This window comes from Sebastes fasciatus, chromosome 11 (genome assembly GCF_043250625.1).
Source record: "Sebastes fasciatus isolate fSebFas1 chromosome 11, fSebFas1.pri, whole genome shotgun sequence".
Taxonomy (NCBI): Eukaryota; Metazoa; Chordata; class Actinopteri; order Perciformes; family Sebastidae; genus Sebastes; species Sebastes fasciatus.
In genome coordinates, this window is record NC_133805.1 from 7,181,752 (window position 1) to 7,206,403 (window position 24,652).

Below are 24,652 nucleotides of genomic sequence, written 5' to 3' on the forward strand. Positions count from 1 at the left end.
TTTAGGTTTAGGTAAAAAAAAACACATTTGGGTTTAGGCAACAAAACTCACGGGACTGACTATACTGACGAGTCACGTGACTAAAGACACATGTTTTAGTTTCACACATGACACGAACACCTCACAAAATGCCAATAAGTAAAAGTAAATCGTTTATTAAACCTTGTAATGTTTTAAAAGATATAAAACTGACCAGCCATCCTCAGTAAATACGAGGAGTGTTGAGGAGGAGTGTTTTGGATATGAAGCTGTTGTCTCTAAGCAGAATGTATAGACAGAGGTTACTGAGCCGTTACCTACTAAACTAATGGTCGTATTCAGGGGTATAAATGAAAGGATGTAAGATTGTTAACATGGCCTCTATTAGGCATTATGGTGTCAACAAATAACAAAAAGAAAAGTGGCCACTTCCATGTGCAATAGCGGGTGAAAAGCTGCCACATTCTTATGGGTGTTTTCAGACCCTGTTTTTTTTTTCTATACATGGTGACCCCATTTAGGGCCTCTGGATTCCAGGAAGAATAACCCCTTCACCCTTCACCTCTCTCTCACTTCCCGCTCTACGTAGCAACCGCCACAACAATAATGTCTAATTGGTTTACTGTCAAAGCCAATCGCACGGAGATCCTGTGAATTTATTCACATAAATAACCTTTAAAGTGGCTTCAGGAGATCGAAGGGAAACCACGGGACCAGTCGACGCTGAATTCCTCATTTTCAATTAGTTGTTTGGTGCTTCGGACATGGTACTATGTCAAATTATTATCTGAAATATATCCTAGTCAGGCTTAAGAGTCATTTTTGGCCCTTATAATGGATGCCATATGTCTGTGTTCCATGCAGTTATCAGATTGTCAGTATATTTATATAGAAATATAACTGCATATGTGTTTATTATTGTCAGTAACTTCAAAATCAGCACAACAGAGGAGACTCAATTAAGTGGACACATAAACACAAGGCAGTGAAACATTGCCTTGTTCACACATGCAAGCACTCTGGCAACATCTAGTGGTCATAAAGAGTAATGCATGCAGACTTGATTAAAGAAGAGCTCAAACCAAATAGGTTTGAGCTGGCTTTGGAGGGACTGTCTCACGGCAAGATAAACCTGCGAAAATATTCTTAATATAGCATACACTTAAACTGATAGACTTTTTTTTTATTTAGATGGGCCTTTCCTTTAAGTGGCTAAAATACGTTTTGCTGCCGGCCCCGTCCACAGCAGTTTGCTCCTGTGCTGGTACTCCTGTCTGCTTCCCCAAACTGGAGGCGTGCTGACCATCATCTACTGCAGGTAACACACTGACGATGGATAAGTACCTCATACAATCCTACTTCCTTTAAGGTGTAGGTTTTCCCCACATGCTGGGACTGAGAGTGCCTGACAAAATATCAAGTCAAAATATAGAGGCTAAATAAAAGTGATGGATGCAAACCTACTGAAAATAAGAAAAATCCCCAAATCCATTAGATTAACTGAGTAATAGTGTTACGTATCATCCAATTTGAAATTGATCAAAACAAACAACATTACATGATGTGTAGTGTTGATGAAGAGGTACTCAGACTCATAAGGGCTGTGGGGGTATGTCAGAGGAAAAAAGTGAAAAACTCTGTGCCAAATTAAAAGGGAAGATCTGCAAGAAAGAAAGACAAGTATTTCTGTAACAGTCTGACTAACTGTCCGATTCAAAGATGCTCATGATAAAATAAATAAAGCTTGATTGATGATGGTGTTGAAGCTGTTATGTAAGAATGAGTTCATTCCTGTTTTCGTGTGTTTACAAGTCCTACGTGTGTGTTTGAGTGTGCGAGTCGATCCACTCTGCCAATTAGAGCGAAAGAGGTTTTGGCTTACTGGCTGGTGTTTTTGTGCCAGAACAACACAAGAACTCATTTGTTGAGCACTGGCAAAGTTGTTTTTTTTATTTATTTGTTAAAACTCTTAATGACTCAACTTATCTTTAGACATTTTTTTAATGGTCCTCTAAAACAAGATCATCTGTTCCACTCATTTTTGTGTTTTTCTTTTGTGTGTGTGTGTGACTATATTTGACGGTTTTCACCAGTAGGTTTGATTGACACATCCTCTTAACCAACCCTAAAGCAGAACTGTGGGTGGGCGGGCTGCGAAGGTCAACAGAGAGGACCTGTTCTCAGGTAAGGGTATACCAAATATGCACATTTTCAGACACTTGACGTACATGCACACTGCAGCCACTAGGCAAGTAGTCAATGAAGCCTGTGTTGCAAAGCTGGTTTTTCTCATGCACTCCCCCCTACATCCCTCCCCCTCTCTTCCGCTCCTCCTACGGTGTGTTTTCATTTCATATTTCTGGGCCATGTTCGGTCAGGAAATGATGGAGTTTATAAGCTCTTATAGGAAAGAGCAGCCAAGAAAGGCTGTTCAGCTAAAAACTAACATTATTATCATGTGAACTGGTGAGTCAGTATCCACATTTAGTCTTAATCAGCCATTAAAGACACTGATATGCATCAAAAACATGACTAATTAAGCCTCTGTACATCGGCCAAAACCAGAAAAAGTCATTTGTTTTAGAGGCGGTTGCTTTTTTAACCAAACTGTTTCAGGAAAAATATGCTGTGATCTGATGCTATAAGGAATAAAAAAATAAATAACAGAAAACTTGTCCAGTGACGGAAAGAAGAAAGAAGAAGGAGGATATCAGCAACTAAAATCAGAAGTGAGAATGGGTGTAGTGGACAGTGCACCAATACAAACTTGAAAAAAATAGAGTAAGTCAAATAGAGTGTTCACCACCCTGTTACACTGACATAAATTCATAAAATATAGGAAAAACTAACTCATATTTTTTAGGGCTGTCAGTTGATTAAAATATTTAATCACGAATTAATCAAATTTTCTGTTCAAATTGTACCTTAAAGGGAGATTTGTCAAGTATTTAATACTCTTATCAACATGGGATGGGCAAATATGTTGCTCTATGCGAATGTATGTATATATGTATTATTGGAAATCAATTAAAAACACAAAACGATGACAAATATTGTCCAGAAACCTTCACAGGTTCTGCATTTAGCATAAAAAATAATGCTCAAATCACAACATGGCAAACTGCAGCCAAACAGACAACAACAGCGTGTCAGTGTGTCAGTGTGCTGACTTGACTATGACTTGCTCCAAACTGCATGTGATTATCATAAAGTGGGCATGTCTGTAAAGGGGAGACTCGTGGGTACCCATAGAACCCATTTACATTTACGTATGTTGAGGTCAGAGGTCAAAGGACCCCTTTGAAAATGGCCGTGACAGTTTTTCCTCGCCAAAATGTAGCGTGACTTTGGAGGAGCGTTATTTAGCCTCCTTCAGAACAAGCTAGTATGACATGGTTGGTACCGATGGATTCCTTAGGCTTTTTAGTTTCATATGACATCAGTATCTTCACTCTAGCTTTAAAACTGAGCCCAGTACAACCAAAACAATTGAAAGTTGCATAAATGCATTAAAGAACTTAGTGGCATTAAAACAAATTTGTGTTAACACGTAATTATCGCAATAACTTTGACAGCCCTAATATTTGTATTACTTTTAACTTGCCTCATAAAAAAAAGAGCACAGAATCACTTTTATAAAAGTATATCGGATGTTTGTTTTTGTCACATAAAAGTTTGTTCATATGATTTTATCAAATGGAGATCTTTGGTTCCCCAGCTTGTAATTTACAGCTACATCACTGAGGGGCAGCAGCTTGTTCTAGCTGCTGTGGCTCTGCTGGACACAGTTTTAAGGTTCAGTGGTGATTGCGTGAGTGGGACAGGACCTGTGTGTCTCATCGAAATCCCCTTTGTGTCCAGGACGGCAGGTGGGAGACAGAAAAATGCCCGGAATGTCAGAGATGACGTTAGACGTGCACACGCTCGGACATTCACACACACACTCTCGCTCACACACTCTTTGAACCTCTAACTCAACCTCCAACCTCAGTGAAGACAAAGGGTGGCTACCTGCAGGCTAAGAGGCGGTGAGTTACAGTCTATCAGGCTCCATCAGGTCTCTACTGAGTAAGCACAAACAACAGGTTGTTATGGCCAAAGCAGAACAGTTTGTGTGAATATAATGAATAGATACCACACTGTGAAAATACTCCACTAACAAGTATAAGTCCTGCATTCAAAACCTTACTTAAAGCGGCAGTAGGCAGAATATTTTTGGCTCCATTGGGCAAAAATTCCATAATAACCTTTCAGCATATTGTAATTCAAGTGTTCTGAGAGACACCTCCTCATGGCTCTGTTTTCAAGCTTTAAAACATGCTATCAGTGACGGGAGACTTTGGCCAATCACAGGTCATTTCAGGCATTCCTATTGGCTGTTCATTCAACGGAGGCAGCTGTCAATCACTTGCAAACTCTGATCAAACGGTCAAATTAGGCAGCGCTGATCAAATATTATGTTACTGTAATGTCTGTTTATGGCATAACATGTTTTCAGAAGCATCTTGTAGTGTACTGTTTAACTGTAAAATTAGAAAGTTTGCCCCGGCTGGTGGGCGTTACTTGGTGTTTCCTCAGCTTATCTCAACATTTACTATTATATATGACGTCTCCGGATTCATATTACTGTTGCATTTTACTGCTAAAGATGTCTCAGGTTATGCTAATGTACCTCCTTTATATACTGTTGTATAGTTTAATCTACAGCAATGCATCATATTCTATAAGATCATCAGATGTTTGTGGCGTCGCTGTCCTGTGTGAAGCATTTATCTCTAAAAAGTCAACTTTTCTTGGTGTCAGAAAAACAGCCCTGTTCTCAGCTTTCTGACGTCACATTTTCCAGCTGATCCAAGAGGCTTTTTAAAGAGTTTATTTGGCTTAAGAAGGAGGAGGATTTTCTCAACACATAAAAGAACACTTAATCCTTCAATTTAGGAGGGGAAGGGGGTAAAAAACTGTAATCTGAAAAATTAACTAAAGCTGTCAGACAAATGTAGTGGAGAAAAAGTACATTATCTGCCTCTGATGTAGTTAAGTAGAAGTATAAAGTTGCATGAAGTGTAAGTACTCTGTTTTGTACTTGAGTAAATGTACCTTGTCACATTCCACCACTGGCTGTTGTTATCATTGTTAGTAGAACCGATGGCGGTAATGGTGGCAGAAACATCAGTAGGAGGGAGCGGTGGTATTCATTATGATCCATGTCATCTTTGTGATGATTATCAGTAGTAGCACTGCTATGTAGTTTTTTTTAAGTATGCTTATTAAAATCTTTTGGTGACATATTAATCTCAAGCATGGGAAAAGGGGGGGAGGAAGGGCAGAGGAAGGGAGGGACAGAAGGAGAAAAAAACAGAGCTTCTTTAGGACAGAGGACGAGAAAAGAGGAAGAGAAAAGAAAACAGGAATAAATTGGGAGTCAGAGAGGTTATCGGAAGGAGAGTTTGACCCGAGGGTAGGATTAACCCTAACCACTGACCTGACCCCCCCCCACACACACAAACACACACAGACACACACACAAAAAGAAACACATGAATGCTGTAGATGTCTTATATGTACCTGATCTCTCTCCAGACAGGATCTCGTCTTGTATTTGAGAACACAAACGTGTGTACACGGATCTTTGTAAATGTGTGTGTGCTGTCTGTCAGAGCTCCCATTTAAACGCAGTAGAGCATGCGTAAGTAGAATTCAGATTGTATCGTGCTGATTGACAAATCATGTTGTACTGTGTGCTGGCTTGATCTTATCAAATAAACACATTAAAAACCAGGCCTGATGGCAGACAGCTATAATTAGCCTCTGCTACAGAGGCCATGTACACTGCTGCTATTTTATCTGTTTGTTGAATGTGTAATACTGCAGGCTGTTCTCATACACCGCTCGTAGCTACGAAAAGTAATGCACTGTAATTTGCGTATTTCCCACAAATAAATTTGAGTGTAATCCAGGAACCAGGAAATATAAAGAGTGGTGAACGTGTAGGTGTTCGTATCCTGTGTGAAATCAGAAGTCAACGTTGATTTATTTGTCACGCAACTTACGTACTTATAAGTAACACCACATCTGGAGTTGTTTTAACCCAAACCACGATCTTTTCCTAAACCTAACTTAGTAGTTTTGTTGCCTAAACCTAAATTGATCTTTTCTAAAAGGAGGAATAACTTTTCCGTAACTGTTGTATGAGAATACGTTGAATATTGGCAGCAGAGCACCAGTTTGAGCTGTCGTTCAAAAACACATCAAGAATCTAACTGAGAGCGAAGTGGCACTAACAAACTCGCCTGTTAATCTTAATTTATAAATCAATTTCAGTGTGCTTTTGATGAAAGCCTGCATCACTAACGTTAGGGTAGTTTTGGATAATGACTAGGGCAGACATCCAGCCAATAACATTAGAGAAGTCATGGGGCCAACATAACAGCCTCAGATAGAAACACAGCTGACTAGACTAGTCATTTAGTTTATAACTTTCATTATCTAAACAGAGTTTAACAGATTATCTAGTGAGTGGACAGACTGTGATTGACTCAAACATTAAAGGACTTGTGTTGCCAACTATCCACCCTGCTGAAGTGTCCTTTAGTAATAATCCCTAAAAGCTCCCTGTGTTGTCCAGTATGTGACCTCTGACCTCCATCTGGAAGGAGGTTCTTCACAGGCATCATTATAGACGCTTAAACCTGCATTCTTTCTAACAGCCAGCAGGGGGCGACTCCTCTGGTTGCAAAAAGAAGTCTGATTACATAGAAGTCTATGAGAAAATGAGCCTACTTCTCACTTGATTTATTACCTCAGTAAACATTGTAAACATGAGTTTATGGTCTTAATCGCTAGTTTCAAGTCTTCTTCAATACAGCAATTTTGTTCATTTAATAAATTATGGTCCCATTTAGAGTCAAATAGACCATAAAGGAAGGGTTTCTTTAGGGCGTGGCTACTTTGTGATTGACAGGTCGCTACCACGGCGTTGTCCGGTCTGGGAGTTGTCCGTATTTTTGTCTTGCAACTTTAACCCTTTCACAGTTTGTTTTCAGTTCATGAAAGTTAATTGTAACATTTTGGTCACCTAAAAATGTCGTATTCAGCATTCGGTTGTACTTAGCTCCACCCTCACGTGCCACTTCTGGTTGCAAAAAAAAACATGATGGCGACGGCCAAAACGCCGAACTCAAGGCTTCAAAACGGCAGTCCACAAACCAATGGGTGACATCACGGTGACTACGTCCACTTAATTATAACGTCTATAATAATAACGCAGTGGGCTTATTTGGTGGGGACTTATTTTTTTCAGGTACCAGTGAGACAATGATATCCACTCTCAAGTCTTGTTGGAGTAACAGAGTAAAGCCGATTGGTAGTGTCTAGAAGGGAACCTGCAAGTTGGGGAAACTCTTGGGAGATGGTTGATCATTGATCTCTAACAGTTAAGGTTAGGATAGGTCATCCGGCAACGAGTCTCACAAAAGTTTTTATATGTTTTTGCAGATCTCCGATCAGATTTCGCAATTTGCGGGTTACCTTCTAGACATGATCAACTGCATTGGAACCCTTGCCGAGCCGCCAGACTAGCTCCATTAAAGTGTCCTTTAGATGATAAGAAACCTGCCTTTCTTTTAGGCACCTAAAATATTTATTTTGCTGCTGCCCCCGTCCACATCAGTACTGTACATTGCTTTGCTCCTGTGCTGGTAACTCCTGTCTGCTTCTCCAAACTGGGGGAGTGCCGACCGCCATCTACTGCAGGTAATACACTGACTATGGATAAATACCTCATACAACCCCACTTCAAAACACCCAAACGATCCCTTTAATAAAAAAATATAGATTACTGCAGCTGGTATATTTAAATATCATTAAAGTAAGCTGTCAACTGTTATGATTTGGTCGTTTGTTGGCTATTGGCCATGCAAAAAAACTAATTTTCAATTTCGTCATAAAATTAAGTTAAAACAGTCTGATGGTAAGTGTCATGTGATTGCAGCACGGGCTCTGCAACATGAGAGCTCCCTTACAAGTTATTAAGACAATAACTGTTTGACTCGGCTAACGCTATAGATGAACTTCTGACTTTGAACACACACACATGCACACACACACACAAAAGTTCACTCAATGCCACACTGTAAGGCCTACACAATATTTGAGATAAAAGAATGCATTGTTTGGAGTTGTGAGGAGGCCAGAGGTGGACATCTGCTGAGGGACAGTTTCCATTACATAAACTGTCCTGGCTTTGACCCCATTTATTTTTTTGAAGCACTGGGAGACAGTTTTGATGTTTAAGAACTTTGGCTAAACATTTGTATTCTTACAATTTAAGAAATATTTTCTAGAAAAGTTTCTACCAATACTGTAAACTCCCTTACATGCAATGCCTTCAAACAAGCTTACTTGTTACACATTCTTTGAGGTTACAGTAATTTCTATTCATGCTATTTTACAGTGACAGCAAACGGAGATCATTTGAGATGAACTGATTAGTATCAAACCAACCAAGCAAGTCAATCAATTTCTCCAAATATGTGGTATCGTAGATACAAGCTGCTGCACTATTTACATCCGCTTATGACCTGATTATGCATGTATAGGGCACAGGGCATTGAATGTGAGACTCTCAGCGTGTGTGCGTGTGTGTGTGTCCATGTGGGGTGTCGGGGGGTTGTTTGCTCAGCTGCAGAGTGTTGTTCTAAGAGCAAACAACCTCTCAGAGCTTCTCGCATCGACTCATCTCCTCCTCCGATACGAATGTTAATGAAACACATGGGGGGGAGGCACAGTAACGGGGGGTTTTGTGACACATTCGATGTGAACTTCCTGGGAATGAAAGACAACCTTCAGAGAGAGACGAGACAGGAAAATATTATCTCATCATGTTCGCTCCACAGTCCCTCTGGCAGAGTACCATCCATTGACATCCACCCACTGAGGTCGCACCACAAAATTCACTATTGTTCCCAACTGGAGAAGTAAAATGCTGTGCAGTGTGGTATTTGTGTCTCTGTTTGTGTCTCTGTTGAGACTCTCTTATAGGCCAGTGCAGGTAGTAAAGCACTAGACTGAGGTGTGTTTGAACATGCAGAAAAAAACTCTGCTTGTTCCTGTTAAAGCTTCAGTAGGCAGAAGGTTTTTGGCATCATTGGGCAAAAATTCAATAATAACCTTTCAGCATATTGTAATTCAAGTGCTGATGTTTGAAAATTAATGATATTACCCTTCACAACACTCAGAATCCTAAAACTAAACTAAGTGTTAATTGCTTGATGCACACTACTTCATTCTGTGGACATAATCAGTCTCCTTTAACCACGGTGTCTTTGAAGAAAATGTTTTAAAAATTAATATAAAAATATTCCTTAGCCTCCCATTATGATTGTGAATTCTGTATCATCTACCATTCCTTAAGAAGTCCTCGTAGGGTAGGACAGCTCTGCAGCTTAAGAAGGTCACTGAAATGTTTTTACTTGTATGACTAAAGAAGGACATAATGTGCTCAGGACACTTGGGACTAGTTTACCACTTTAAGATAAATGCCCCAGATCACTTTAGGGGTTAGAGGGAAAATCTAAATTCGGACCAGTTATGTAAACTAAGCTTTTGGAGGAATCAGCCTGCAAAAAATGAATGAATGAATGAATGAATTAATGAAGGACATGACTCTGTGCCTTAAAGCTGCAGTGGGTAGAAATGGAGAAAATATGATTTTAAAAAGTTGTTTTTATAAAACAGTCACTATATCCTGATAGTAGCGCATGAGACAGGTAATCTGAAAAAAAAAGTCATGCGCCTCTGTGTCCTCCGGTGCTCCTAATGGCATCTGTAAGAATTCCCAGACCGGAGGAAAAAAAACAATCAGAGCAGACTTGGAACCTTGCTGTCTCTGAGCAGCTGTCAATCACTCGCAAACTCCGATCAAACGGTCAAACTAGGCAGCGCTGATCAAAATGATTGTGGGCTGACATGACAAACGGCAGATGCCGCAGGTCACCATTGATGATGTATAGTTGTGTAAGTGTGCGTCAGAAGGAGAAAGGTGTATGTGAGTTGACACATACTGTACATACAGGACACTTCTTTGCAGCAAAGATTAGTTGTCCTAAGACAACGGTTCGTATGATATCTTATGGAAAGTTATTCCTAATTTTTCGTGTGTTTTTCTGCAAGCAAATACAAATTTCTGCTTGTTACACGCACATACTGCCTGGTTCACGATTACCTGGAGGACTACATATACAAATTGATTTTGTGAAATATATATAAAAAATTACAGTGCATTACTTTTCATAAGCTACAAACGGTGTACGAGAACAGCCTGTCCTGTGTTATCTTCAGGCTGCATCAAACATTTGGGCTTCAAATTTTACTTTTCTAAATTTCCTTGAATATTGTTGCTTTCATATCTTGGAATACCTTATGGAATATTACAGGTACAGTATCAACATGAACATTGCTTGCCTTTTCTCCAACTACAATGAACCAGAGCTGAAACAGTTGGTCTATTAACAGATTGATTGCCAGGAAAATTAATTGGCAACGATTTCAATTGTTATAGATTAAAAAAAAAAAAGTCACTTTTCAAGCAAAAATTAAAAAAAAATTCAGGGTTCCTCTTCCCAAATATGAGCATGCTGCTATTCTTTTTCTTATCTGAAAGTATCCTGATAAACTCTGGTTTTGGGACAAAAGATCACCTTGGGCTCTGGGATCTGCATTTTTCACTATTTTCAGACATTGAAAGAGAAAACGGTGAATTGATTCATTGATAAAATATTCGCCGAATGAACTGACAATGAAAATAAGTTTTAATAAGTAGCAATGCTCTGTGCATTCACCTGTAGAGCAGGCAATAACAATGCTTGTAATTGTGTCAAATAACAGCCATAAAATGTGAACATAAACAGAAGGTTAACACTCTCCTCAAGTAAATGACGTTTTAGATTCCCTCACATAGTAAAAAGACTTCCTTTGTATGTTTCTTGCCCCAAAGCATAGATAGCGCGGAACAGATACACAATGATTATGATTCATGGTCCGCTTTTTGGCCTGTAACCATGGAAACGGTGTACACAAACAACAGAAAACTTTCTGTTTCCTTCCTAAAAGGCAGTACAGTAAGAGCTGTAAATCTGAGTTTTTATCTTAAAAAAACAATTTAATAAAAACATGCTTCTAATATCAGTTTAACTTTCTCTGCAACAACACAGCAGCTTTTTCTCTCCTCATTCTGAATCCAAGCACAGTTTCCTCTCTACGTAACGGCAACCGAGGTTAAAGAACTACATCATCTCTGAGAGCATCACATCATGGAAACCACAAGACCACTTTCAACCCTAAAAGAAACACCCATTCTTATTTTCAAGTTTCCAGTGACTGATTTTTTCCCCCATCCCATATAGAGCTGACCGTTACACACACGTACAGCAATGACACCTTTTACAGTTGGCCCATTGTGCCCAACTGTGTTCAAATCAAAGTCACTCTGGCTGAATGGGCACATTCTAGACAGGACGCCGCTGCAGCGAGGGCGTTCGGTTCTCTAATATACTGAAGACATTGAGGTAGAGGCTCTTTCATTACAGCTCTATGACATTCACGCCTGCCAGGTTTTAGACTCATAAAACACTAAATGGAGCATGGCAGGAGTTTTATTCCAGTTTAACATCAAGAGACCAAATAAGGTCAAGTGAACCAACTGAAACAAAAAAAATATAACTGTTTTTGACATTGCTATTTTTCTAGAGGTGAATATGGTTCATAGAGCAAATATTCAACAACAGAGGGAACCCAAATGTGGCGGATATTGTGGATCTCAACGGTAAAATAATGTGACTACAGTTTTACGGCGCAGAGGAGTGCCTCGACCAAAACAGACTCCTACTGGGCTCACCTCACAATCATTTATATTGGCTAAACATGGAATCCTTTCAGAGCAACTCAACCGATGGTAAATGGAAAGTGAAGGTTCCTGGAGGCAGGAATAAGAGTGGTTTTTCGGGGGGGAACAGGGTGAAGTTTGGATGGTGGAAAACAGCAAGATAAAGAATTTGTTTTTTCAGCTAGAGTTCTACGTCTGGAAATGTCAGCCCGTTCGCACGAAGAGGTGTATAAATGCCACGATAATGCGCAAGGTGTTTAGCGTGCGATAACTACGCCTTTCATGATTTACATTTGTACGCCATGTATCCTGCACTGACTGCAATGTAAACGCATAAATGCTGCGGTAAGAGCTAGTGACGTAGTATAAAAAGTGAGAAAGACCGCTTATGGTGGATGGGTCCAACAAACACCAGACTTTTAACCCAGACAATTAGACTGTTGTATATAGGCGTTATCAGTCACTATATGCCCCATAGATGTGGGTCAATAGGGGCCTACTACACCCACTAGTAGGTTTTATCATCTATTCAGGATGATGATTCAGGGGACCAGAGTTCGCATCCTGTGTGAAACCAACAATGTGTAGTTGTCTTTGTGTTCGTAGTTATTTTATCCCAAAACACAATGTTTTCCCTAAATTTAACTGTTTTTTTTGCCTAAACCTAAAGAAGTTGTAGTTTTGTTGCCTAAACCTAGAAGCCTTTTTGTTTCTGTTCAAAACTTAACGTTTCATTCGGTTTTACAACATGTTATAACGTGTTGCTTTAAAGTTTCACTTTCACAACGTAGTAGGCATAGTAGGCCCCTAATGACCCACATCTATGGTGCTTATAGCGACTGGCTCAATGCAATTCAATTCAATTTATTCTCATGTAGCGTCAAATCACAACAGAAGTTATCTCGAGACGCTTCTTTAAACAGTTCACACATAGCACCGGAGCGACAATTTGCGAGCGCTGAGCCAATGCCGATTTGCCTCTGATCTGGGGCTTTTGTCTGGGAGATGCAAAAAAAACATCGGCGATCATAAAATCAGGGTTAAAGTTGTGTAGTGCGAACTAGGCATTTAGGAAAGATCCTGGAAATAGCCAATAAATTATGGCTATGGTGTGGTTGGGTTAGGCAACTAAAACACTTGATCATGTTTAGGTAAAGATTGTGATTCACTTACAAAGGAAAACATTATTTGTAGATCTGTGACAATGGAGGAGGCAACTCCAGTCTCTTGCCTGAAAGTTGTTGTGCTAACGTGCCCATCCACCACCACTTAAGCTCCATTCACTTTAAGGCATCAGTTTGCTTCAGACAAACTGCTTTTCGGACAGTCGAGAAGCTTCAGAAACCCCCTTACGCCCACGCCATTTCAATGTTACAATTGCGTCCAAATAACTTCATACAATCCGACAAGAGGTGAGCAGAGGTGGAATAAGTAGACAGGATTTCAACTTCTCACCCATTCTCATTTTTTACTCTTCCGAGTACAAACGAGTGCAACACTGTGAATGCCTTCAAGAAAAGCTTGTCTGAAAGAGTTCGCCGTTATCCCCAAATTTGAACGATTACCCCGTCCTGCCCTTCTCTATGACGGCAGGCTTTAAACCCTGACTGTGAGTGTGGCAGTTCAGAGCAACTATAAACATTTTTGCCTTCCAATGTGGTCGGATGCTTCCTTATACGAACTAGTTCGTTTGATCATAACCCCACCCCTTACTTATCATGTCGCTACATATAGGACATACTACTTCCTGCACTGGCACTGAATGTTGGCATCGGACATAAATCAACATATTGACACTGGGCTGACTAAAATACATGTGACATACTGTCTGTTGAGTCTGAACCAATAGACAACACCACTGTGTCTCATATAGAAGGCCTCAATCATTTCTAAGGGGTTTGAATGAGAGATTTGCCCAAACATTGTCATAGTTTGTTTGTAATAGTGAGTTAATAGAACACCAACAGCCAATATAAGTGGATATGGTTGGAATAAGCGTTGCATCCAGGACCCAGTGATAGAGTCAAAGAGATGCCATTTATTGTGTTTTGCTCAAGGACACACTTGAAGCACTGATATTCCAAGCTGGTTTTGGAATTTAAACATATGATTTTCTAATCACAAGACAGTCTCTCCAGCCGTCGAGCCTGTGGCAGTCCACAGCTGTGTTCAGTGTGAATAATACATAACTTCTAAATCCTGCAGAAACACTGGGTTCTTTCTGACTTTCTGTAAATGTTCGAAAATGTTTTTTTTCGCCATCCATTGTCAAAAATCACCCACCCACGTACCTACACGTGCTGACATTAAACTGGCACGGGGACAAGAGTGTTCTCAACATCTCGCTTCAAAGCTCCGTGTGTGTGAACCGACCAACCCACCACCGGTCCTCTGTGATGCTCTCAAGCACACAAACAAGCAAGTGCAGTGCACATTGAAACCCCCCTCGCACCATTACCATACAAACTAAACACTTCATTTCTCACCCTGGTGCAGCGTTTGACTCGTTTGCCACTTCCAGCTTCCTCATTGTACACAAACACATACACACACAGACACACACAGGGCAGAGGAAGTCCGGTGTACTGCCTAACAAACAAACTATCTCTCTCCTACAGAGCTGTATAAGAGGAGCCTCACAGCAGGGAGTCACTACATGAAAACTAAAGCAGCGAACAGAGGTGTGAAAATGGAAATGCAAAGGAGGACTGACCCTTATTGTGGGTCTTGTAATGGGTCTTTGAGGAAGAAGTGATGAAATTCTAGTCTAGGCCATTGTAATTAAAGACTGTTTACTGATGGATAACATTTTACCTTGGTTATCTGGCATGCTGTAGCCTATTTCACTGCATCCTTTTGGTCAGTCTTCTAAAACTTGACCAGGCATCCCGGCCCAGAATTGAGCATCTCTTTAGCCATTTCATGCTGGAGGTCAGCTCAGCAGTCTATCCTCAAACCTGCTCATTTAATTTTAGTGCTAAAATATTGTGTATTATTCTTACTTGTAAACTTGGGGCAAATCCGTCTACCCAACTTCACGAAGAAGCAGTTGTCTGTCACACAACAATGGAAGCGCACATTATACTGTAAATGGCAAACCATCAACTTAAAGGCAACATTAAGTACATTTGCCTGTATTTAATCAAATATAAGGTTACGTACCATCATGCAGCCAACTAAAACCTGCTCTGCATGTAAATTGATGTCAAAATATGTCACAATGTTAGCAGGTTACGGTAAACAATCTCTGAAAGTTATATCTTCTTTGCACAAAAGTTATTTGAGAAAGCTTATTTAAAAATGCCCAAAAATGTGGAGGCTGCACTGCTGAGAGCCAGCCATGGTTTTTGTTTGCATTTGGCGTCGTGCACCTGGAACGCTTGGATGCCGGAAGTTGGAAATTTCAACTGGGAAATTTAGAAGATTCCTAGTTACGGCTGCTAAAAATCACTGCTCAGGCAAAGGGTTTGCTGACAGAGCGAAACCTTTTCATGTTAAAAAGTTAAGGAAATTTACATCTGCGCTTCAAAAAAGCAGCAAATTTCCCAAAGGAATCTAAACCTGTGACACAAAATGTAAAACGCATCGTAAAGGTGCCATAATTCTGTTTAAAGAAGCCGACTCCATATTCGATGAATTACACGATGAACAAATGAGTAATTGTTGATGTTAATCTTATTTCAGGACACATTCAGATCTAATCGCAGCATCCAGAAAGGCTGTGTTGTGCTGTGTACTTTGCTGAAGCAATCACATGAGCATCTATAACATCTGGATTATTATATAGCTTTTAACTTTAACATTAGACACACTGAACAGACTCTGTCACATTAGACTTTTACTGACCCCTAACAGGATACATAGGCATCTGTCATCTGAATCGAAATACAGTTAACATCAAAGAAATGACAAGAAATCAGTTTAAAATTAAATTATGATCCATAACACATACTTGCTTTCCGTGGTAATAACATGTTCTAGTGCGATTTGAGGATTAGTCGGGGCTACGTGAGGAAGAGCTCCTTTAATAAAGCATTCATTTGTTGGGTCAGTGCCAATCTGTTTTGGGGAGCATCCACCACAGCTGTATATTTCTTTACAGCTACCATGTTGGGAAACATCTGCAGCAGCATGAATCTTACCTTCTATAACCTGCAGGGCAGCGGCCGGCCAACACAGCAGGACTAGATGCAGGGCAAGAGACCACCTGGGGAGACACATCAGTCACATAATGTAAGTTTTAGGCAGACTTCAAAACATAAAAAACAGGTGTAAAAAAAGTCAGAACATTAATTTAAAATATTATATTGTGGGTGAAATGTGTCTTTCGATGTAGAGCCCAGAAAGCTGAAGAAATGCTGCAACATCCCAGGTCTACTCTGAGGTGTAACTGAAGGTATGAAAGGGATGGTAAAGTCAGGTACTCGTTGAGGTAATAGTTGAATTGCCTTACCCTTGAAACATTTTAGCGAGTAAAGGAATAAAAAAAATCCAGGTTTGGAAGTGAACCAAAAGTGCATGTACGTATGTGATGAAATCCCGGCAAACTCCGTGGTCCCTCTGCCTCTCTGTGCAGACCTGAAGTCACACTGCTGCCCTCTCTCTCTCTCTCTCTCCCTCTCTCTCTCAGTACAAAGGCTCTCTCAGTTCTGAGCTGAGTGACTCTCAGACCCACGGAGTTGGGAAATTCGACTCCCTTGAAGGAAAAAAAAACTCCCCCCCCCCCACTCACTCAGTGGACCCTCTCTCCTAAACCTACTGCTTGAGTCAAGTTCCTTTCACTAATGATAATAGGATGTACATTTAAGTTAAATCTATCAATTTATGGATCTATAAATGTTCCAAAAACATGTTAATAGTGTAATGTGTATAGCAAATAGCATGGCCAAATGAACCTGTAACATGGTCTTGCTGTTGAGCCTATTGACACCCCACTTCTCACCTCTATGGTGTATGATGTATGCACCCTGTGTATAGCCTCTAAATTCCCATTAGGTTCGATGCAAACAGGAAATTGCAAATAGCAGCTTCATTATATGCCCCGAGAACCAGAAAACAACCAGCACTCCTATGGTGGAATAATACTACCTATAGTCCCAGTTTTTTAGTGTGTGTTAGTTCATTTGTGTAATTAGAACAAATATAACTTTATTTGGGAAAATGCACTGTGTGAGACGAGTCAATTTTATATACTGTATATAGTCCAATATCACAAATTTGCCTCAAGGGGCTTAACAATTCCCTTAAAGGGGGAAAAAATGGAAGAGTGTGTGCAGAAACAGACCCAAATAGCAACATTATAATATGGAAAATCCGATGACATTGTAGATGGAATGCAAACATTTATGAAGAATATGGATCCTGGAGGTCAACGAGCAACCTCGAGGTGCAGCCCAACATAAGTTACAGTAAAATAACTAAAGTCTTGAAGCGAGACTACATAACTTTTGCTGAACAGTGGCCACAAGTGGCAATTACATTGGACAAAATGGAATGATTCTTGTTTTACTTCTATGATAAAATCTGAAGTAGGCTTTAGGTAAGTGTAAGAGTACATGGTTAATAATGATTCTGTCCTTGATATTTCACTTAATGTCCAATTATTATGTCCATAGACAGTATATATAGATGGACGACGTGTCTGCATTTCCTCCCACTATACAAAAGTGAAGCTAAAATATCCTGGATACAGGAGCTGCCATTTTGGGATTTTGACGTCATTTGGAACCAGAGTCTGCGCAGTAGTTTTCGGAGGACTGGAGCCAAATTCTCAAGGTCCCACCCACACACACTCGAGCCAATCATGAGCCGAGCACAGCCGAAGCTTGTTAGCGTGAGCCACCTAGCTGCTACGTTAGCACCACGGCACAGTTTGGCTAGAAAGACAGAACAACTAACCATAATATCTCTATAACTACATTTATAATAATATTGACACATGTTCTATTACACAGACTCATGCCGGTTATGAAAAGTTAAAGTTACATCTTCTCTGTCGTACAATTCCCGAGCCTCCGGCTGCGACTACTTCACTCAGAGCAGCTGTCAATCATGACGTCTCTCCCCCTTTTTACAGCATCAAATAACTAATTAAAACCAAACTTATCAGAAAAATTAACACTTGAACATACATCAGCATGATAACAACTAAAAATAATGACAGAAACCTACTTTGGGAAAAAAATTATTAGAGGTGTACTTTGACTTTTTAGTTTGGCCCATGTCCCATCTGCTAATATGGAGGAGGCGGGATTTATGACCTATACTGCAGCCAGCCACCAGGGGGCGATCGGGATATGTTGGCTTCACTTTTGGGGAGCTGTCATATCGTCCATCTTTATATACAGTCTATGAATATGTCCCATTATGTCCTGTGAAACACATTCTCTGGGAGTTGGGCGTGAGAATGTGTTGGTCCTGTGAGTCAGGGGTAATATTGGGGTAATATTGCAGAACCATCCTGCCAGCCTGCCTTGGCGAATAGAGATCTGTTGTTTGGCTTTTCTCCACATCTAAAAAGTCCAGGTTTTTACATGCACAAGACAAATGGTGGCTGAAAGTCATCGCATTACCTGCCAGCTGAAAAACAGTCTCAACAGTTCATCTCAAAGTTTACCAGTCATACAATTTCTCTTATAATTTTGCTTTCACATTAGACATGAACTCACTCCCTGGTCCCCTGCAATACTCCTCTGAACAGGAAGGGTTGGTAAATGTTTAGTTTCCAAAACTGAAAAGGAATTCATGTTTTCAAAAGAGATCATTCATGTGTAACACAAAGACCATTTGCTCCAGAAAGGTCACTTAACTGTAATTTATGCACCACCAATTGTTGTCTGGTTGCTCAGTGTTTTCAGTGCTTTAATCAGTCGGACAAGAAAATATTTTCAGAGCGTTATAGTCACACCCTGATACTGCCACCACACTGATCACAAACACTGATGTTTTACAATGCAAAAACACCCATTAGTATTAGTCTGTGTTTAGTCTTTTGTAGTCATTTCACAGCAGCAGCGTACAGAAACAACAGGTCCAGTTCGTGCTGGACTTCTGTCCCAATAAACCAGCATAGACGAAGCTTCAGGGTTCAACGAGATCATAGGGAGTCCCAGTGAAATTATCCATGTTGTGATGTTAACACCCCACTATTAGCACATGCTGGAATGATAATGGCTCGGAGAGGAAGAAAGTTACCCTCCCTTTCCTCCTCATCCTCCCTCCTTCTCCGTCTTTACAGACTACATTCTCTTCCTAAGCCACTTGTGTTTTCCCTTTTTTTAGCTCTTCTCCTAGATTAAGCTCTCAAATAAGACAAATAAGTGAAAATGCTGTTTAGCCAAAAACTTCAGATGTTACTGGAAGGTCAGTGGAAGCTGTGGGAAGATGACGGTCAGCCTCAGTGATAAACATGCTGGTAGGAGAACCTGAGATTAAAGAACAGTGGGCTAACAACTATAGGGCTGTCAATCAATTAAAATATTTATTCACGATTTATCGCATAGTTAATAGTGATTAATCGTAAATTAATAGCACATTTTTTTATCTGTTCAAAATGTACCTTGAATGTACCTTATTTAATACTCTTATCAACATGGGAGTGGGCAAATATGCTCCTTTATGCAAATGTATGTATATATTTATAATTTGAAATCAATGAACAACACAAAACAATGACAAATATGGTCCAGAAACCCTCACAGGTACTGCATTTAGCATAAAAAATATGCTCAAATCACAACATGGTAAACTGCAGACCAACAGGCAACAACAGCTGTCAGTGTGTCAGTGTGCTGACTTGACAATGACCCAATTTCATTCACATATCTTGAGTTCAGAGGTCAAGGGACCCCTTTGAAAATGGCAATGCCAGTTTTTCCTCACCAAAATTTAGCTCAAGTTTGAAGCGTTATTTAGCCTCCTTTGCATACCCATAGAAGACATTTTCATTCACATATCTCAAGGTGGGAGGTCAAGCTAGTAGGTACCAATGGATTCCTTAGGTTTTCTAGTTTCATATGATGCCAGTATCTCTACTCTTATCACTTTAACTTTGACAGCTCTACTAATGACACATATGGACTTAACAAAAACGGTATACGTTTAAGAATATAAAAAATTAATATACAGAAAATGATGTTTTATATACACATGTAAGAAAGTCGATATTTATGTTAACGTACAAAACTCTTGGAGAAAGTCTAGATGAGGGTGAACTTTACAGCAGCTATAATGTTTACTATGTTCCCCATCTTAGTTTAGCATGTTAACATTACTAACATTAGTAAGTATCTAGCAATAAACACAAAGTACAGTGATGGGAATGTCAATCGATTTGCAGATATTTGGTCAGAAACCAAACTACTGAACAAATGTTGCCGTGAAAAGTGCTAAATGTGAGATTTAGGAGAATTTATATTGCCTCCGCGTGATTTAAATGTCGGTAACCCTCCTGCAAACACATTTCAGACATCTTGCTCAATACTTTATTTAGTACTGTTGGCAGTACAGTAACTTCTATTTGCAGTGCAAACATTTAGTGACTTTCTGTACAGTCACACTTTAGTTTGACTTAAGATAAGTTTGCCCTAAATTGTCGTAATTTCTATTTGTTTGAGTTACCAGTGCTGAAGGGTTCTACTGCTGGTTGCTGCTGCTGGACAGACATCTAGTCAGGTTGGAGCAAATGATGAGCCTCTTAAAGCAGAGCCTTTATATACAGGAAGTGGCCAATCAGAATGTACCAAGTGCCGCCACATCATGGGGGGGGATTCGGATCTGTAGTTCTAGTAGATTTTGGTTTATTTCTTTAGAGTGTATTAGTTTGTTGGTGCTTTTTTTTTAGTTATTTCCTAAAATATTATTATCCTGTTTTGTTTTATTTGTTGTTTAGCTGGTAATGTTCGTCCTTGTTACAAAAATGGTTCGATCAGCCATTATACATATAGGTATGTTCCCCTTTTGTGTTCAGTTTGATTAAATTTATGTTGAGTTAGCATTAGTGGTGAAGCTCTCCAGCAAACTGTTTCGCAAAGGGGTTCATATCATGAGGCTTCATGTGCACACGAAACCACCTGTTGGTCAAAGAGTGTAAAACAGGCAGATATATCACAGATGATATCAACCATGTGATCTGTGATACAGGCTACTGTATTTTACACCAGAAAAGGCTTAGGAATGATGACTGTCAACAATGAAAAAAATCCATTTATATCAATATAGTGTCTATTTTCTGGTACGTATATTATGATTGTATAACAGAACTATATAATAAACTATTATTGGCTGGTGAGTAAAGCATCAAATGTGTGTAAATGAATCCTTTGGTCAAAGTGGCAGTGGTTTAAGCGGACAGAGGCCAGTGAATGTGCTTGTGTAACTATAGAGAAATGATAGTGGGGAGACTTTATTCGGTTTTATTCAGGTACAATAATTTCTCAACTGTGTTTCGGCTTCGGGCGTCTTCAATGACGTCATTGATCTAAGATGATACAAGCCTCGATACGCACTTCACTTAAAACTTCCTGGATTACTTGACAATGCAACATCTGAGTTTACACAACAGAAGCAAGTTAGCAAAAATCTTGCAAAGCTTTGGGCAGTAAAACCTCCCACATTTGCAGAAAGTACCATGTGAACCCATCATTTTCTCTTTCTTGTTTTTCACTAAAGCTCTGTGAATTGCTTTATATAGTGACACTTGTGGTTATTGTCTTCTTTCATGTGGATCCTGGCCACCACACAAGATTCCCATTGAGGAAACAGTAAAGTGTCAAATTGGGTTAACTGTCCTGAATCTTAGCAAAAGACAGCCTGTACTTTAAAGTGAACGAACAGTAAGGATCACAGACAGCACAGAGTTGTAGTTCAGACAGCGATCAGAGCATCAGACCGAGATCATTGTTGTTGTTGTTCTGTTGTGCGTGCTGACCCAGCTAACCGCTCTGCGGGACAAACAGGAAGCCATTTATCCAAGGCCAAAGCTTCTTCCTGCAGCTCCAAGATTGTCTTTGTTCTTTTGTGTGCCAAGAGACAATGATGATTTTAGGATTGTTGGAAACTGAGCCTGGGCCAGTTATGCAAGAGATGACAACGATCCAGCTCGGCTCTCATCTGGGTCAGACATGAACCTATTCCATCGGGCGACAATGTATCACCTTCTGGTATATGTTACAATAGGAAGTGATTAAACGTTTTAATGAGATGCAATTACATAAATAACAAAAGGGTGACAACATCAATTCTGATTTTGAGGCATTGTGGTTCAATTACTGAACCTGCAATACCATGAAATGTTTAAAAGATGAGAAGAGGGCAATCAGAGAAATCACAGTGATCTAAATCTGACCAATCAGCTTCATTTCCTTTGTCTACTGACTTCCTGCTTTGATGTTTCCTGCCTTTTTGTCTGTGTGTGTGTCTGTTTCATGTTATGGGAGTTTCCATCCAAGTCTGAATAAACACTTCTCAATGTGGGCAAGCTCATTAATCACCAATCGCAAATTAATCACACGTTTTTTTATCTGTTCAAAATGTACCTTAAAGGGAGATTTGGCAAGTTTTTAATACTCTTATCAACATGGGAGTGGGGAAATATTCTTGCTTTATGCAAATGTATGTTTATATTTATTATTGGAAATCAATTAACAACACAAAACAATGACAAATATTGATCCAGAAACCCTCACAGGTACTGCATTTAGCATAAGAAATATGCTCCAATCATAACATGGCAAACTGCAGTCTAACAGGCAACAACAGCTGTCAGTGTGTCAGTGTGCTGACTTAACTATGACTTGCCCCAAACTGCATGTGATTATCATAAAATGGGCATGTCTGTAAAGGGGAGACTCGTGGGTACCCATAGAACCCATTTTCATTCACATATCTGGAGGTCTGAGGCCGCTACAACCTAAAAATTCCAAGTTGCGTTCAAGAAATTAGTGGCGTTAAAACAAATTTGTGTTAAAGCATTTTTAATGCGTTAACTTTGACAGCCCTAATATGCACAAATGGTCCCTAAAGCTCTGATAGAGCTTGGCCGCAGCTTGTTAGCGTGAGACACCTAGCTGCTACGTTAGCACCACGGTAGCTGTTTGGTTACAAAAGACACGACAGCGAACCATAATATCTCTATAACTATGTTTATGATCAAACTGACACATGTTCTATTACACAGACTGGTGACAATTATGGAAAGTTAAAGTTACATCTCCTCTCCCATTCAATTCCCGAGCCGCCGGCTGCGACTACTTCACTCAGATCAGCTGTCAATCATGACGTCTCCCCTTTTTATAGCATCAAATATCTAATTCGTTTTTGTTGAACTAACAAATGATAAAACATAATAGTAATATTAATATGAAAATACTACTATATAGGCTCCATGTTGCTCAGTTTTCCTCATAGTTTGTTTTAAATTCACACATACACCTCAACATTTTGCTCCAATACAAACAAGTCAACAACTTAAATCAACTAAAATGTACTAAAATGCTAAAATCACAAAAGTTGCATTTCCTCTGTTGCATTTTTCTCTTTCTTTCTGATCACGCTTGGCACACCGATGTTATCTGTGACAACAAAAACAGCTGATAAGCAACGTTCAAGACAATCTATACATTACAATCAAAACTGCCACATTTACCCTTAAACTGTCCTGATAGTTATCAATGGCACTTTGGCTTTCGGTAAAAGATACAATGGCTTAAAAACATGTTCAACTCATTCCACGAGTCTAAAGTCAGTGCTTGTCATTATGTCAATGAAAAGTTTCATCAATGGCACTGAAATAAATAAAGGCACTATGTTAGCATACTTCGTTGAAACCAATGAGCCAGTTGCCAGCTAGCACAATCAGTGAAAAGCTGTAGTTCTTTCCTCCAACAAGTGCCTGGTGAAGCAATATAACATGTTTAATTGAAATGACAGCTCTTTCAGAAAACACTGTTCATCTGAGGAAAGAGCGTCTCCACGTTGCAGCCACACAGTGTATAGATACGGCAGAGTTAAGGAGCCCCAGGAGGACGGGGTGTAGAGAGCCCTCTGCGTCCCCAGACGGTGCACTGAGCTCAGGCTGTGCTGCAGGTACACTCCTCTGTCCTTCCCACTGATCATGGTCCTCCTGACTCCTGTGAGAGGGAGTGTACTGTACTTCCTCTGTCTCACATCTTTGTCCATATCTCCTTTCCCTCTGGGATCCTACTGTCCAACAATATTTCCTCCCAGTGCCATTCCAAGCAATTAGGACCGTCTTGGTGCTAGGAGTAGATGGTAATGACCTCTCGACCGCCTCCACGGACCAACAGCACACGGTCCAGGCCATCCATCAGGACCTCCAGGAACTCCATATCTGAGAGACGCATTCTGGTTAAGGACATACTGTTTCATCACAGCAACACATGCTGCTATTTTCAGATTTATCCACTCTTAAGAGTGGTTTTTGAACATTTCTGGGTGTGAAAAATGCTTCCGTCAATGGTGGAACGTAACTAAGTACTTACTGAAGTACTGTACTTAGGTACAAATGTGATGTGCTTGTACTCTAATTGAGTATTTCCATTTGATGTCACTTTAAACTTGTACTTGACTATGTAGCCTAAGTGGTCTAAATTGTTGCAACACACAACACCTGAAACAGTTTAACTAATTTTAGTATTTGTTTATTTACGATCAACCACAATGTAGTAGTTTGTCATTCTGGGAAATACTTATTCGCTTTCTTGCCACGATTTAGATGAACACATGTTTACAATGTTTACAATGTTTACTGAGGTAATAACTCAAGTGAGAAGT

At 39.9% G+C, this 24,652-nt stretch overlaps 2 protein-coding genes across 7 annotated transcripts in view; both read right to left on the reverse strand.

The window, feature by feature from the left end:
- The window catches only part of col15a1b (collagen, type XV, alpha 1b), a 52,973-nt gene extending 36,480 nt beyond the window's left edge, over nt 1-16,493 (reverse strand). For 3 of the 4 annotated variants that reach the window (XM_074650236.1, XM_074650235.1, XM_074650233.1), the window contains exons 1-2: nt 16,314-16,493; nt 16,003-16,067 (exon numbers count right to left, since the gene is read on the reverse strand). In XM_074650236.1, coding sequence (XP_074506337.1) covers nt 16,003-16,067; nt 16,314-16,324 — 76 coding nt within the window. In that variant the 5' untranslated portion in view covers nt 16,325-16,493. The remainder of the gene's footprint in view (nt 1-16,002; nt 16,068-16,313) is intronic. The other variant, XM_074650232.1, reaches the window with a different exon arrangement.
- A 6,323-nt stretch (nt 16,494-22,816) lies between these two features.
- The window catches only part of LOC141776555 (solute carrier family 12 member 7-like), a 30,469-nt gene continuing 28,633 nt past the window's right edge, over nt 22,817-24,652 (reverse strand). For 2 of the 3 annotated variants that reach the window (XM_074650238.1, XM_074650237.1), the window contains 2 exons: nt 22,942-24,209; nt 22,817-22,893 (listed from right to left, as the gene is read on the reverse strand). In XM_074650238.1, coding sequence (XP_074506339.1) covers nt 24,118-24,209 — 92 coding nt within the window. In that variant the 3' untranslated portion in view covers nt 22,817-22,893; nt 22,942-24,117. The other variant, XM_074650239.1, reaches the window with a different exon arrangement.